This window comes from Chrysochloris asiatica, unplaced genomic scaffold, assembly GCF_000296735.1.
Source record: "Chrysochloris asiatica unplaced genomic scaffold, ChrAsi1.0 scaffold00243, whole genome shotgun sequence".
NCBI lineage: Eukaryota > Metazoa > Chordata > Mammalia > Afrosoricida > Chrysochloridae > Chrysochloris > Chrysochloris asiatica.
This window is the reverse complement of record NW_006408761.1, coordinates 1,690,030-1,707,319: the sequence shown is the minus strand read 5'-3', so window position 1 is coordinate 1,707,319 and position 17,290 is coordinate 1,690,030. Positions and strand designations below refer to the sequence as shown.

At 40.0% G+C, this 17,290-nt stretch overlaps 1 protein-coding gene across 2 annotated transcripts in view; it reads left to right on the top strand.

Moving 5' to 3' along the window:
- Nucleotides 1–17,290, top strand: part of DROSHA (drosha, ribonuclease type III) — a 168,350-nt gene that overhangs the window by 79,785 nt on the left and 71,275 nt on the right. For both annotated transcript variants that reach the window (XM_006873500.1, XM_006873499.1), the window contains 3 exons: nucleotides 8,658–8,782; nucleotides 10,453–10,552; nucleotides 12,555–12,662. In XM_006873500.1, the coding sequence (XP_006873562.1) occupies nucleotides 8,658–8,782; nucleotides 10,453–10,552; nucleotides 12,555–12,662 (333 nt within the window). The remainder of the gene's footprint in view (nucleotides 1–8,657; nucleotides 8,783–10,452; nucleotides 10,553–12,554; nucleotides 12,663–17,290) is intronic.

Genomic DNA, 17,290 nt, shown 5'->3' with positions numbered 1-17,290 from the left:
ATGTCATGCTGGGTAAGGTGGAGGGTCAGAGAAAAAGAGGAAGACCCCCAACCAGACGGATCAGCCAGATGGCATCTTTGATGGCGTCAAGTGTGGTGGCAGTAGTGAGGTTGGCCCAGGATCGGACATTGTTTCGTTCTGCTGTGCATGGGGTAGCTATGAGTCGGTTCCGACTCGATGGCACCTGGCAACAACAACATGGTGAAACTGCTTCTGATCCTCACTCAGCCCATTGATTGTATCTTCCTCAGGCAACACTGAGTGGACCTGCTAGGAAATGAGGCCGGACAACTGCAGTACTAACTGCCTTAGTCTCCAGCTCCTAACCCACAAACCCAGGCGCCAAGCTGCAGTAGCCATCTCTCTATCTAGATATTGTTTTGAAACTAAAATTTGCATCAAGCTCTTCTTCCTTCCCTACCAACTGCAGCAAAATTATCATTTTTCTTTAGGAATATAATTGGAAAAAAAAAAGACACATAGTTACTTAAATAATTCTCTTTTGTTGTGTACACTTAGGTTTCAGGTTTTTGCTATAAAAAACAGTATCGTAGTACGTGTGTGTGATGGGGGAAAGTGTATATACATACATTAATATTTATATATCTTTGCTTATATGTTCCTTTAGTTTCTTAGGAAGATACCCTATGTGTGAAATTAGTAAACTGAAGGTATGCACATTCTTAAGGCTTTTGATAGATATTAAAGATTGCTTTCTGAAAGCTTGTAAAATTTATACTCTGACTGAAGGTATATGAGAGTACCTGTTTCTTTATGTTGATTATACTAGTTTAAAGAAACATTAAAATTGTGATAGGAAACATATTTTTTAGTTAACTCCTGTATTTATTTTGCTTTCTAGCAAAAATTGATATTTTGTATGTTCATTGGCTGTTCATATATTCTTTAGGATATCCTCTGGTTTATTTGCTCTTCTTCTTCCTATTTTCTCTTGTTCATCTTTTGCCATGATTATTATAAATTGTAAATGCTTGTAAAATTTCCATTTATTTTGGCTTAATATTTTGTTTAAACATTTTTTGCTTAAAAAATTAGGTTGTTAGATTAATTTTTGAAGTTAGATTAAAAATTAGCAGCAAGGAATTGTAGATAGTTTCTTATGAAAAATGTAATGTTTTAATAATCATATAAAGAGTTTTATTCCTAAAATATTTCATAACATAGTTGTATGAGCTTTAAAAAGTTTGTGAAAAAACTTCCATTGTTTTTTAATTCCATTTTTCCACAAAATTTTGAGTCCTTTTTATATATTGGCATCTTATATCATGATAAGATTATATAGAAATGGAGAATTAAAACTCTCATGTAAAGAAACAGAGTAAACTATTTAAACAAAGCTGTTTTTATTTTTTTTTAAATACTGATAATTTTATTTTGAAATATCTATTTCTATTTTCTGTGATAGTCTTTGTGTTTTTTTTGATTGGCATATTCATTCTAATCAAAGCAGGGACACAGCTGGCAGTCGGCTGCCCACGAGTGTACACTTCTACAAGCTTCAAGCCTATATTTAGACTCAAATACATCCCCGGCCCCCCATACTTCACACATCACACCTAGAGAAAGGCACAGTGTATTTCTCAGTAATTTAGTTAAAAAACTAGAACTTGGGTTCTAGGTTTAGTTGGGCAAGACTTTTCCTCAGATACCATCATTCCTGGCTTAATTTAATAATCTCTTATGTCACTCACCCAGAACAAAATCACCAAATTCACATATTGTCTGTGAAAAAACTCAAAAGATGAAAAAGGAATTGGGAGCTCCTGTCACTGACTCTACAGCTACCTGGATTAGTTGAGAACATATGACTGGGATCAGAGATGATGGGGAAGTGACGACATCTCAAGGGTGACTTCTCCTCAAGAGAAACAGAAATCTCAGTTGATTAGAAGAAAATTCTGGGGAGATTACTTATCCCTTAAACTCAAAGACTATAAGCTAAACCTCTGCTGAGCAAGTGTGTCTGTGTGTGTAAGGAGACAAGGAGCAAGAGCGGATGACTGGAGCAGGATTCGTGTCTTCCATTCTCAAACTGCCTCCTGTTGCAATTGCTCAGGCCACACCGTGGAGTCTGACGTTAATGGCAGTGCGCAGTGATGTCCACTGCCTTCTTCCACCTGAGGAGAAAGTTCCTTGTGCAGTGCACAGGGACCTGTGGTAGGTCATGAAGAGAAGCATGAGGAAGTAGCTGATGACCACCTGGATGATGTGCAGTAGAGTTTGTAGGAGGTGAGGAAAGGTCAGTATCTGCTGCCTAACAGTTTTGTGTGTCTCCGTAAAAATGGTCCCATTTGGCCCTGGGACAGGCATGGAGTGATAGCAGATGCTGACTTGTGACTTGCGCAATAAACTCTCTCAGGCTCTCTTGAGTCCTTCATAGAACACTGCTAATAAAAACCCTGCGACAACAGCTCCAGCCATTTCTCCAGCAACAACGGTTCCACATTCTTAAAGCCAAAGTAGAATGTCATAGGCATCATGCCATGCACCATGGGAGCATGAGACCGTGGCATTGTGGTCCATAGGACTCGTCCCCCTGTGATGGGAAGAATCCATTTTTCCAGGAACCCTTCAGTCAGTAGAAGATCTATCCCAGGTCCAGTCCTGTGACTGGCGCCTCCTCAGAAAACCTCAGCCCGGTAACCCCTCACGACTCTTCTGAAGCCCCCTCTACCTCTGCCCGTATCGACGTGTCCATGACTACCATCGAGGCTGCTGATTCCCACCCCCTAAAGCTGTTACTTTTTAAAAAGCTGCCAAATTGTTAATAGTCTTGATTCATAAAAATCTGAACTCTGGATCAACTCTTTGTAGCACGACAGTAACATCTGCACAGACAAAATGTTGCTATTTGCAAACAGCAATATTAAACATTAAACATTCCATCCAATACTGTTTATTTTAAAACTAGAAAATCGGAGAGTTTTTACTTTAGCATTGTTAAATCACTTAAATAATCCTTAAAGTAATTTAGAAATACATATATATGTATAATCATATGAGAATAAGACTGTGAGTTTTGTTTTTTCAACAGTTGTATGTATTTATATTTCTCCTACCAGTTTAGACCAGATGGAGCCGGGAGATGGTGGATCTTGGTTGGTCTCCCTAAAGGTTCTCATGTAGATATTTTGGGAACACACCCATCCTGAGGCTCCCTTCCGTGGCATAGTTGCATTTCTTTTGAAATCCTAGAAGTAATTGGGGAGCTTCAAAAAATAACTAGGGATACTCTAAACAGTTGTTGTTAACTGCCATCGAGTCGGTTCTAACTCATAGCGGTTTCATAGGGGTTTCTGAAGGGTGCCTGGTGGATTTGAACCACTGACTTTGTGTTTCAAATGGACTTGTGGTCTAGTGTTTTATCCTAGCGTGCCACACCGGGTCTCACTCTTAAGCAGTTGTTGTTGTTGAGTCTGTTCCGAAGCATAGCAACCCTGTGTAGGATTTCAGAACACGGCTGGTGAACTTGAACCACTGACCTTGTGGTTCAAACTAACCTTGCAGTCTAGCTCATTAACCCACTGTGCCACACCAGGATTCCACTCTAAGCAGTAGGGCCCAGGAATCTGGTTAAAAAAAATTCCCAGGTGCTTCAGAGTCTCATACTACTTGTTTTTGAGCCAAAAGGAGAGTGACATTTACCCATCACCATGATCACCATTTAACTCCTGTTCTTTGATTGACTTATGTATGCCAGGTACCGGTGAAACCTATATTCTATATATGATACTTGCCATAATGAAAATACACAGTAAGTGAAAGGAGTCAGCGGGGAATTCTTGAATCAGTTGTCCTACCAGTAAAGCCTGTGGTTTTAGATGTAGGAAAGCTCACTTGGCCATGCTTTGGCAGAGATGCTCCATGGAGGAGGTCAGATATTTAAGTATTGTCAGGACTAAGAGGATACAGTTAAGATGCTAAGAAGCCAGCTTTGAGGAAAGCAGATTAGGCAGGATGAGAGGATGCAAATAGTGAACATTAGGTGAGGTAGATTTGGGACCAGTTCAGTCCAGAAGGACCAGTCACTGGAGAAGGATATCATGTTTGGTAAGTTGAGAGTCAGAGAGAAAGAGGAAGACCCCCAACGAGATGGATTGGCCAAGTGTCAGCATCGATGATCTCAAGTGTGGCAACAGTAGTAGTGAGGTTGGCTCAGGATTGGGCAGTGTCTCGTTCTGCCGTGCATAGTGTTGCTGTGAGTCGGTACCGACTCGATGGCACCTAACAACAACAACAAATGCTTCATTGTTATAGAATTTAGAAGAATTAACCTCCCTTCTTAAAGCACTTGCTTCAGCCAAGTATTACCTTTTTAATTAACAAAGTTTTTTATTCTTAAACAATAATGATCTAATGTTATAGAGTGTGTTCAAAGACTAGAACTTTCTCAATTCCCTCCCTCCCTCTATAGATATTATCTGCTACTCATCTGTCCATTTGTCAGACTGATGGCTTGGGTGTTGCTATGATGCTGGAAGCTATGCCATTGGTATTTCAAATACCATTCTGCTCACCCACGGTGGACAGGTTTCAGCCAAGCTTCCAGGCTAAGACAGGCTAGAAAGAAGGACTGATGATTATGATGTACTGCCAAGCACTAGCTGCTGAAAGCCTTATGGATCACAGCAGAGCATTTTCAGGGTCACTTGCTTTGAACACATCAGTAAGAGGCATCAGTCCCTGGAGGAGGACATTGGGCTTAGTGAATTAAGGCCAGCAAGGATGAGGAAGACCCTGTATCTTTGAGCTGCATCCGTGAGCTCGAACATCCAGTGATTCTGGGCAATGTTTTGTTTTGTTGTATGTGTGGTTGCCCTGAGTTGAAGTTGATTTGACCACAGTTATCTATGAATGCACTGGACAAATCTGCTGCAGAAGACCTCTGTAAAGTGTTTAAGAGCTGAGTAAAAGTTCAGCGGAAAACCAAGACCCCCAGTGACATGGATTGACACAGTGGCTGCAATAATGGGCTCAAAGAGCATCAGTTGTGAGGATGGCGCAGGGCAGGCGGTGCTTTGTCCTGTTGTGCGTGAGGTCACTCTGAGTCACAGCTGACTGACTCACACCTATCAACAACAGCATTACTGTCCAGTACTGTCAAGTCAGTTCTGACTTATGGTGTGTACATAGGTGTACAGGGTTTCCGAGGAGTGGCTGGTGGGTTTGAACTGCCAACCTTGAGGTTAGCATTCCAGTGATTATCCTACAGCACATACCAGGATTGCATAGGTTATTTAAATCACCCTTTCCTTTAATGATACCATAGCAGGATGTTGAACATCAATGAAAGCATGAACAATTTAATAACAATCTTCTAGTGTAATTCTTTTAAAAATGATGAGTTTTAAAGTTGATGAGTAAAATAAAAAGTTCTTAAAGCTAAATAACTTTATTGTTGAAGGGCATTGAAATAATTTTATATTAGGTTACCATTGACCAAATTTTTTTCCAGTTATTAAGTTTGAAGACAGAGGTCAACCTCATTATAATTGGAAATTTTTAAATGTTCTTCAAAAACTTTACCTTGTGCTGTGTTTTAATTAATATGGCTGTGTTTCCACACAGCCTGTTTGTCACCTAGTTGGATTTGTCATATGGCTGATTGGGGTTACAACTGTGGGTAGGCTGATCATGCAGGATTGATTCCAACTAGTGGGGGACTTTGAGGTTTCAGTAGGGAAACCCCTCTCAGGCTTACTAGGCCACCATCCACACTCTGCTTGTTGGGGTTCAGGAGAAAGCAAAAGATCACTTAAAAACAGTGAATGCTAGACTCTTAAAGTTACTTTCACGTGTAGAGTCGGTAAAGTGAAGAGAAAAATTATGACATTAAAGAGTTGTACAAAAGACAGAGTAAAACATTGTAATGTGTCTTGAGAAACTATCGTAAAATATTAAAGTGAAATGTGCCAAACTTGGAGTTCAAAGACCAAAAGGGAGGAACACACTGGGTGGGCATTTATTATTCTGAAGGAAAACTTCAAGCCTTGAATTGCCATATTGATGGATTCATTGGGCAAAATACTGAATGAAGATGAAAGTTATACACAGACTCACAGTACCAACAAGAGTTAGTTGATGTGTAACCATTTCAGGAGATAGTATGTGATCATGATGTCCAAGGTTTACTAAAGACATTGACAAAAATTGGCTCTAAGAATTGATGGAACTGAGATGTTTCAACTGATACCAAATGAGATGTTTCAAGAAATGGATGCAATGTTGAAAGGGCTCACTCATCTATGCTAAGAAATTTGGATGATATCTATCTGGCTGACTGACTGGAAAAGATGCATATTTGTGACCATTTCAATGAATGTGGAAATCATTGAATAGTATCATTGAGTTCACCTGCAAGTAAAATTTTGCTGAAGATAATTGAAAAATGATTGCAGCAGTATTTGAACAGGGAGCTGCCAGAAATAGGCTGGGTTCAGAGGATGTGGAATGAGGGACATCATTATTCATGTCAGATGGATCTTGACTGAAAGAGTATACCAGAAAGATGTTTCACTATGTAAAGGTTTATTTGATCATAACACACTATGGAAAATGTGAAGAATGGGACCAAGAAACAATTGTTTGAAAATAACAAGCGGAGGCTGCATGGATATGAGGCTGCATGGTTTCATATCAGAAAAGGTGTGTATATCAGGTTTGTAACCTTTTACCAATTTATTCAGTCTGCATGCTGTACAAAGAATCCAAGAAGATGGAGTATATGCAGAAAGCACAGCATCAGGACTGGATGAAACCTCAGTATCAACCTGTGAATGAAGATGACGCAGCCTTGTTTGCTGAAAGCCAAATGGACTTGAGGCACTTACTGATGAACAACCAAGACTACACAGTCTTTAGTATGGATTACACCTTAACAGAAAGAAAACAAAATCCTTGTAACTGGACCAATAAGCTACATCATGATAAATAGAAAAAAGATTGACGTTGTTAACAATTTTATTTTCCTTGGTCTCAAACAATCAATAGATGCAGAAATAAGAAACTGGGCCATGTATTACATTTGGCAAATCTACTACAAAAGACTTCTTTAAAGTGTTAAAAATAAAAAAAATGTCACTTTGAGAACTAAGGTGTGCCTGGCCCGAGTCATGGTATTTTCGTGTGGATGTTGGACAATGAATAAGGAAGCCTGATGAAGCATTGATACCCTTGAAGTATGGTATTGGTGAAGAACCATGAAAATGCTGTGGACAGCAAGAACAAACAAATACGTCTCTGAAGATGTACAGCCAGAGTAGTCCTTGAAAAGGAGGATTATTAGAGTTTGTCTTATGTACTTTTGACATGGGATCAGTCCCCAGAGAAGGACATCATGTTTGATGAAGTAGTAGACCAGTGAAAAGGAGGGAGACCTTCAATGAGAAGAACTACTACAGTGGCTGCAACAGTGGGCTCCAGCAGTGACTGTGAAGATGATGCAAGATTGAGTAGTCTCTGGTTTTGTTGTGTATAAGATCACTGTGTGTTGTAACCGACTCAAAGACCCCTAACATCAGATGTTATCAAAAATGTCCTGGTGGTGCTGATTGTGTGCCATGGAGTCGGTTTTGACCGTAGCAACCCTGTCTAAGGTTTCCGAGGCTGTAAATCTTTACAGGAGCAGAAAGCCTCATCTTTCTCCTGTGGAACGGCTGGTAGTTTCAAACTGCTGACCTTCAGGTTAGCAGCCGGACTTATAACCACTATGCTACCAGAGCTCCTTACAAAAATATCCTACATGGACATAATAAGAGAAGGTTAATTACAAAAAAAATAAATCCACACAGAAGCCCAAACCTGTGTAAGGCAGAAACTTGTCAGAGAATGAAAACTCAAATGTTTTCCATTAGTTGAGAGTCATAGAATGAACCTGTCAAATGTGGAAAACTTAAAAGCCCAGGAAAAACAAGGTGGTCCAGTCAGTGTATATCTCTCACAGATTTCATCGTATCTGGCCTTTTATTTCCATGGGTTTTAATTAGAATAAATGGAATACACATGATAAACTGTAGCGTAGTGGTTACGAATCAGGCTGCTATCCTCAGCGTCAGCAGTTCGAAACTACCAGCTGTTCCATGGGAGAAAAATGAGGCTTTCTGCTCTTGTAAAGATTGACAGCCTCTGAAACCCTGTACAGGGTCACTATGAGTCGGAACCTACTCTAAGGCACATAACAACAATGGTGAGAAAACAAAAAAATTGTATAAACACATCTGGGCTTCTCAAGCAAATGTTGCCCATTTGAACTGTGAAACTTGAAGCAGAATAAAGCAGTGTATTCCATGATGTGGAACCCTTTCCCTGTGCTGTGGAGAGGTTAAGGAAAGGTTTTATCTGGCTGGTGCCCTTTTTGAAGTTGAATTTTTAAAGGTTTCTGTGTGGACTGTAAAAAAGGACAAAACCATTGTTCATTATGCCAAATGGCACAGATTCATTTACAGGAGTGACATTATGGTTTTTATATCATATAGCTGCTATCATGAAATAGTTTTAAATGACATTTATCCCTTCAGGGATGAGGCTTTCCTACAAAAAAAAAAAAAAAAAATCCAATGAATTTCTTCTCTACTTAGGTTAAAGTTAATGTTTAAAGACTTCTTATGGGAATAAATGCCTTTGATTTTTCTCTCTAGAAACCAAATTCTGTCCGTATTGATCAACTGGATCGTGAACAGTTCAACCCGGATGTGATTACTTTTCCGATTATCGTCCACTTTGGGATTCGCCCTGCACAGTTGAGTTATGCAGGAGATCCACAGTAAGACATTTTTGGTGTTTGTCTCAGCCACTTTCACCTTCTACTAACAGCTGAATTAGCAGGCAAATAAATACCCTTTAGCGAATGGTTTTTCTTTTTAAAAATTCAGACATGTCACGAGCTCTGTTCCCGAATGAAGCAAAGTTTTGGTAACTTCTAAAGAATGATTTTCTCTAAATATTTGACTACAATAGATTTTATTCTATAAACATGAGTCCTGTATGGTTTTGAGTTTTCAGGACCTTTTTCTATATTTGCCGTGGTTACACTAATGACTGTTATTAGTATTATTTATGTTTCCGGTGCCCTCTATTGGACAGTAGCACCAAGTTAGTGCCTAGCACTGCAGAGTTTCCTGCAGAGCTTGATTTTGTTGGCATCTGAGCAAGAGCTCAAGATCATGTGTCATGTGTCAATGTTGTGTTAGAAAGAGACGCTGGGGCTTCTGACTCTTAGGATTGATGTTGTTACTGTAAACGTTGGGGTTTTCCCATGTAGCATCTTGGTGCTTTTCTGAGAGAAGATGAGGGTGTAAGGGACTGGAAGTCCATCATTATTCTCTTCTGGAGTGTTTGAACTTCCTACCTTGGTAAACATGCACACCAAAACACCCAGTAGTTTCTTGACTTAATACTTTTTTTAAAAAGGAGTCATAATGGGAGAAAAGGGCATGGGAGATTTTCAATTCATAAATACCATTTTGGCTGACATATGTTAGAAGAGGCTAAAGGGTTTTGTTCTTTTTTTCCCCCCTTTGGATAAAAGTATGAAGCAATGAACCAGGCACTGTGTAAGTATGTCTTTCTTTCCTCCATTCTCTAAAAAAAGTTGTTATCCCAAAGGAGAGGCCTGAACCACGGCCAAGAAAGCAGCAGTTCCAATAGGCTACCAAATCTTTTTAAAAATGCTCTTTGTCAGCAGATTGTTAGTAGAATGTGATGAGGCACTTGTGGATACTCAGATGGCAGGACTGTGAATTGAGAAAGAACTGCATTTGCTCTTCATTATCCAGGATCTCTTGTAGGCAGTTCAGAACGGAATAAAACCCCAAATCCAAACCCACTGCCATTGAGTCTACTCTGACATACAGTGCCCCTCCGTGTAGGACAGGGGTGAACTGCTCCAGGGGATTTCCAAGGCCCTAAATCTGTATGGAAGCAGACAGGCACAGCTTTCTCTGACAATCTGGCTGATGGGTTGGAATCACCACCTTTTTGGTTAGTAGCCAAGTACTTTAACCACTGTGACACCAGGGCACCTTAGAGATGACCATTATCTCTAGTAAGTTAGTAATTTTTTCTCCACAAACATCAGAAAATCCACGGTATAAATAAAAGTTGTCACTTCCAAAGAAATCACAATGAGAAAGGGTGCACGTTTCCATTGGTGAACGTGGTTTTGTGTACTTTCTTTAGAATTCTTTCTAGAACAATAGATTCATCGTATGTTTCTACCTCATTCTCTACTAAAATAACTTAATCCTTAGGTTCCAGGTGGCTCTTGGTCATACTACCCATTCACCCCACACAATCATATCCTTACTTAGAGTGAAGGTTTGCTGCCATTCAGGATCTTCCAAGTCATGTAATTATGATCAGACAGACTCTGTTTATTGGACTTTAGATTCATTTCTCGTGGTATAAGTTGTCTGGCTGTGTCCTTTTCCTTAGGTACCAGAAGCTGTGGAAGAGCTATGTGAAACTCCGACATCTGCTAGCAAATAGTCCCAAAGTGAAACAAACTGACAAGCAGAAGCTGGCCCAGAGGGAGGTGGGTATTGACCCAGTCCTGGGTAATGAGTATTCAGGTCCTAATTCCTGGTGTGTTTCATGTTTGTTTCAAAATTGTCACATTAGCACTGCCTTTTTAGAATAAGGTGGAAAACTTTAAAAAACAAAACGGAAATTAGGTCTGGAAGTGAACTCTCACTCCTGTGGCTCCCCTTTCAGCCATATATTCGTGGGGACACTAAGGAGGTAGGCACATCTTAGAATAATGAAGCATTTGAGAACATAAGGGCAGCATTTACCTGAGGACAGAGCTCAGAAGGAGGAGAAATGGAAATGGGGAAAACACAGGGAGGAAGTGGGCTAAGTGATGTTGCATTTTGAGGATTGTAGTCAGAGAGATGAAACAAAATGTGTAGGATTGTTGAATAGAAGATGGATCTGCTCTGTAGACCTTCACCCATTTCAGGGGATGAAAAGTTGAAAACAAAACAAACACAAAACCGATACTTTACTTATTGCTCCCGTTACTATATTGCCTTTCTTTTCCACACACCTCCCCCAATGTTCTAGTTTCTAAAGGACTCAAGGCACTTCGCAATAACAGCAAAGAAACATTGTTCATACAGCCAGTTTCTTATTGGTTCTCTACCCTAAGGACCTAGATAGATCTTTCCAAATCAGCCTTTTATCATTTTATGATTAAAGTACTGGTAAGGAGCTCTGGTAACATAGTGGTTACAAATTGGGCTGCGAACCGCAAGTTCAGCAGTTCGAAACTACCAGCTGTTCTGTGGGAGAAAGATGAGACTTTCTACTCCCATAAAGATTTACAGCCTTGGAAACTCTGTACAGGGTCGCTGTGAGTCAGAACCGACTCCACGGCATGTAACTACCACCACCACAATGGGCCCTATTCATATTTCTCGCTTTTAGCGTTGGAAAACATTGTCTTCCGCCTGCCCGTTAGCTTAATCAGGTGAATTTACTTTGTAAGGATTTATATTCCACATTCCATATATATTTCCTGGTGGGCACTTTTATCCATTCCAGGATCACTTAAGTTTTTGTTTTAAGAACATCAAAATCTATTTTTGCTCCATAAAGTTTTCCTCTGCTGTAAAGGTGTTAGAGCAAGATTGTGAAGCTAGGAGAAATGTTTGATCTACAGCTTCATCACTTGCTGTGACTTGAACCAGCCAGCCTCTACCTGGAAGGAAGCTAAGGCTGAGGGAGACCGACTGAAACGGTCTCTGGTGTGCAGCCAGGGAGAATGGGGTTGTGTGGGCTTCTGACCCATTCACTGTTCTCTGTGTGGATTTGGCCTGTCATGGGAATCCAGTCCTTGCTGAAGGTTTTTGTGGTAGTGTAGTACTTGTTGGTGTTCTTAGGAATCCCTATTACTAAAAAGTCACATGAGATTTTTGTTGAAATGAATACAGAATTATACAAAATGACTTTTTATAATCAGTGTTTAAAGTGCAAAGGGAAAGAAACAGTTATTTCTTGATGGTGTCTCACAGAAGCTTTGCATTGTTTTCTTTGTAGTAAGATACACCTTCTCTTCATGAGTTTTTGTAAAGGGTCGCAAGTTAGAAGATCATTTTTAGAAGTTTGTGGAGTGCTAGTTAATGTGTGTGGACTGTGTTTCTTAGATGTACAAATACCTAGCATAAGGTTTCATATGACAATATTTTTTGCATGTAGATTACAGGGTATGCAGGCATTATTGTGTTTTTTTTGTTGTTATTGTTCATTTGTTTATTTTAGTCAATGAAAGGGTATATTTTGTTTGAACACATGAGAATGGTAGATTGGGTTTCGATTTTTTTTACCTCATCATCAGGAAGGACGCTTATATCCAAGGCTTCAGGCATCTTGACCTTCATTTCAAATAAAAGAGTGTAAGTATGCATGAAGAGGTTTGAGTACCTGAGTGTAAGGATGCTATAGAATGAATCCAACGTATTTTCTAATTCCTGGTGTCTGGCTTAATAACTGCTTTACAGCTCTTAGATTACTGATCATAATGAGTTCTTTTCTAGGAAGCACTCCAAAAAATACGACAGAAGAATACAATGAGGAGAGAAGTAACCGTGGAGCTAAGTAGCCAAGGATTCTGGAAAACTGGCATCCGTTCTGATGTCTGTCAGGTGATGACTTGTCTGAGAACACCATCATGCTCATTGCTCTCTTTCTCATGAAGGCGTCTGGTGCTGACAGTCTCCTAAAGCTGATAAGTTTCTCCCGTTAAACATTCTACATTGAGGCTAAATGGAACACCACCCCCAAAGTCTTTCCCATCTTCTGGGTTTTGTTTTTGTTGGTTTGGGGCTGTTGTTTTGTTTGGTTTTGTGTGGGAGTAGGTGGGTGATGGTGCTTGTTTAGTAATGCTAACTTCGGTCTCTTTGTTTTGCGTGAAACTAAGTATATCGCTAAAACGTGCCTACACACGTGGAGCACGCGTATAAGGACTTAGACAAAAGTGATAATCCACCAGCTGTGCAGGCTGAAAGCAGTGTGGACAGACTTTCCAAACAGATGATTCCAATTTATGCTGCAGAGAACTGAAGGCATTATTGAACAGAAACACTATACATTTCATATTTCAGCCAAACGACAATATTTTTCCCTTGGGTAAACTCAGTAAAGATGACTCACTGATAACGTTTTTTTGTTTTCTCTGTAAATGGGAACTATAACAATTCCAGAACCAAACCAGACCAATTGCCATGTGTTGAGGTGATTCCCACTCTTAGTGACCCATAGGACAGAATAGAACTGCCTCATAGGGTTTGCAAGACTGTAAATCTTTATGGGAGCAGACTGACCCATCTTTCTCCCATCGAATGGCTGGTGGTTTTGAACCACCAACTTTTTTGGTTAGTAGCCAATTACTTTCATTGCTCTGCCACCAGGGTTCCTTTATACAGCTGGAAGCCCCGCTGCCAACAAGTCAGTTCCGACTCACAGCCACCCCATATAGGGTTTCCAAGACTAAATCAGGGGTGGGAAGACCTTTTTTTCTGCCAAAATTTATAATACAATTCATGGGCCATTCAAAATTATCACCCTGAAAATTAGCCTACTATATTTGGCCAAATAGGGTAGTGGTTATGAATCGGGCTGTGAAGCACAAGGTCAGCAGTTTGAAACTACTAGCTGTTCCACAGGCGAAAGATGAGGCTTTCTGCTCCCATAAAGATTTACAGCCTCAGAAACCCTGTGCAGGGTCGCTATGAGTAGGAACCGACTCCACGGCACATCACCACCAATGTGATGGCTTTTTTTGCTCAGCATACAAGTTGAATAAGTATGGTAAAAGAATATAGCCTTGTCGCACACCTTTCTTAATTTTAAACTAGAGCAAAGATGTCAGCTTGAGGACTAAGGTGCACTTGACCCAAGCCATGATATTTTCAATAACCTCATATGCATGCAAAAGCTGGACAGTGGATAAGGAAGACCATAGAAGAATTGATCCTTTTGAGTTATGGTGCTAGAGGAGAATATTGAAAGTGTGCCATGGGCTGCCAAAAGAACCAATAGATCTGTTTTGGAAGAAGTGCAGCCAGAGTGCTCCTTGGAGGCCAAGATGGCCAAACTTAGTCTCTCATATCGGACATATTTTCAGGAGGGACCAGTTGCTAGAGAAGGACATCATGTTTGGTAAGATGGAGGGTCAGAGAAAAAGAGGAAGCCCCCCCAACAAGATGGATTGGCCAAGTGGCAGCATTGATGGACTCAAGTGTGGCAAAAGTAGTGAGGTTTGCCCAGTACTGGGCAGTGTTTCGTTCTGCTGTGCATAAGGTTGCTATGAGTCGGAGCTGACTTGATGGCACCTAACAACAACAACAACAATAATTTTGTAGTGATACTTTTAGACATACCCTGGTATATGTGCACGCACACACACACACACACACACACATGCATACAGTGGTTTACCTGCATTGAGCTTAAAATGTTGAAATATGGAATCCCCAAGGAGTTCTGGTAGCATAGTGGATTACGAATGAGCTGTTGACCAAAAGGTTAGCAGTTCTAATCTACCTCGGGAGAAAGATGATGCTTTCTGTTCCCATAAAGATTTATAGCCTTAGAAACCCTACACGTGGTTGCTATGAGTCAGAACCAACTCTACGGCACACCACCACCACCACTCATAAAATCTACCACTCCAGTGTCAGTTTGTTGTACTGTGATGGTTTGTATGTTGCTGTGATCCTGAAAACTATGCCACCAGGATTTGAAATGCCAGCTGGGTCAAACAAAATTACTGTTACGGTGGTGCTGTAGTTCGGTGGCTGAAGCCCACCAGCTGCCCTTTGGATACTGTATCAGGGTTGCTCTGAATCAGAACCAACTTGATGGCACTTAATAACAAGAGTCAACTAGAGTGGACAAGTTTTAGTAGAACATCAAGACAAACAGACTAGGAAGAAGGAAAGGCGGACTGTTTCTGAGTAGTTGACCAATTAAAACCTTCTGAATAGCAGCAGAACATTTTCTGATATTTTGACTGGAAAATAAGCCCTTCAGGTTGGAAGGCACTCAAAATGCAATTGGAAAATAGCTACCTCTTCAAAGCAAAGTTGACCGTAATGATGTGAATGGAGTAAAACTTGTGAAGTTTTCATTTCCTGATGGGATACAACTCAAAATGAAAAAAACAACAACTGCAAACATCTATTAATAATTGGAATGTGTATTGTAAAAAGTATGAATCTAGGAAAAATGGAAGTCATTGAAAACAAAATAGAAAGCTCAAAGATCAATATCCTAGGTGTTTATGAGTGGAGTGAACTGGTATTGGCCATTTTGAATTAGACAATAATATAGTTTATCATGCCTGGAATGGCAAGGAAGAATGGCATCACAATCATCATTTGTAAAACATTTCAAGGTCCATCTTTTCTCATGTCTTCCATTTGCTTTAGATTCTAGTCTCAAGAACAAGTTTCAGAGTCTCTTCTAGCCTCCAAGGAACATTCAGGCTGTGCTTCTTCCAACACAGATTTATTTGTTCTTCTGGCAGTCTATGGTACTTTTAATATTCTCCTCCAACACCATAACTCAAGTAAAATTTTTTTTTTTTGTATTCTTTGCTTTTAACCAAGATCCATCTGATGTCACCAATGATATCCCTAGTTCTACGTCCTCTTCTGAATCAGCTTGAATTTCTGGTGGATCCCTGTTGATACACTGTTGCAGTGGTTTTATAATTATCTTCAGCAAAATTTTACTTGCAGGAGATATTGATATTGTTTGGATTGTTTTGTGATTTCCACATTCTGTTGGGTCATGTATCTTTGCAATGGGCGCAAATATGGATCACTTCCAATCAGTGGGTCAGGTAGCTTCTTCTGAATGTCTTGGTATTGATGAGTGATTATCTCTAGTGCTGCATCAATTCTTTTGTGGTCTTCCTTATTCACTGCGCAACATTCACATGCATATGAGGTGATTTAAAATGTCATGGCTCGGGTCAGGCACACCTTAGTCTTCAAACTGATTTCTTTGCTCTTGAGCACTTTAAAGAGGACTTTTGCAGCAGATTTGCCTAATGCAATACATTGTTTGAGTTCTTGGCTGTTGCTTCTATGTGCATTGAGTGTGGATGAAACAAAATGAAATCTTTGATAACTTCAGTCTTTTTTCCACATATCATGATGCCATTTATTGGTCCAGGTGAGGATTTTTGTTTTCTTTACGTTGAGATGTAATCCATGCTGGAGGCTGTAGTCTTTGTTTCTCATTGTTGTTGTTGTTGTTATGTGCTGTGGAGTCAGTTCTGACTCATAGCGGCCCTGTACAGGGTTTCCGAGGCTGTAAATCTTTACGGGAGTAGAAAGCCTCATCTTTCTCCTGCGGAACAGGTGGTAGTTTCGAACTGCTGACCTTGGGGTTTGCAGCCCGATTTGTAACCACTATGCTACCAGAGCTCCTTATTAGTAAGTATTTAAGTCCTCTTGGCTTCCAGCAAGTAAGTTTGTGTCATCTGCAAATCAGAGGTTGTTATTGAGTCTTTCTCCACTCCTGATGCCTTTTTTTTGTTTTGTTTTGTTTTATTTGCTGAGCACACAAACTGAATAACTATGGTGAAAGGCTAAAACCTGGGTGCATACCTTTCCTTTCTTTTGACTATTCAGTATGCCCCTGTCCTGTGCTAATGACTGTCTCTTGGTCTTTTTACAGGTTCTTTATGAGCACAATGTAAGTGTTCTGGAGTATCCATTCTGCAATGTTGTTCATAATTTGTCATGATCCATATAGTTGAATTCCTTTGCATATTCAATAAAGCATACAGAAACATCTTGTTGGTATTCTCTGCTTTCAACCAAGAGCCATCTGACATCTAATTTTCACATATTCTTCTGAATCTTGCTTGAATTTCTAGCAGCTCCCTATCAATGTACTGCTGCAACTGATTTTGAATTATCTTCAGCATAATTTTGCTGACATGTGATATTAATGATACTGTTTGATGATTTCCATAATCCTTTGGGTCAGCTTTCTTTCTAATGGGCACAAATATGGATCTCTTCCAATAGGTTAGCCCGGTAGTGGTCTTCCAAATTTCTTGACATAGATGAGTGAGCACCTCCAGTGCTGCTTCAGTTTGTCAAAAGATTTCAGTTTGTATTCCATCAGTTCCTGGAGTCTTGTTTCCAGTGCCTTCAGTGCCCGTTGGTCTTCTTCCTCTGGTATCATTGGTTCTCTATCATATGCTACATCTTGAAATGATTGGACATCAACCAGTTCTTGTTGGTATAGTGAC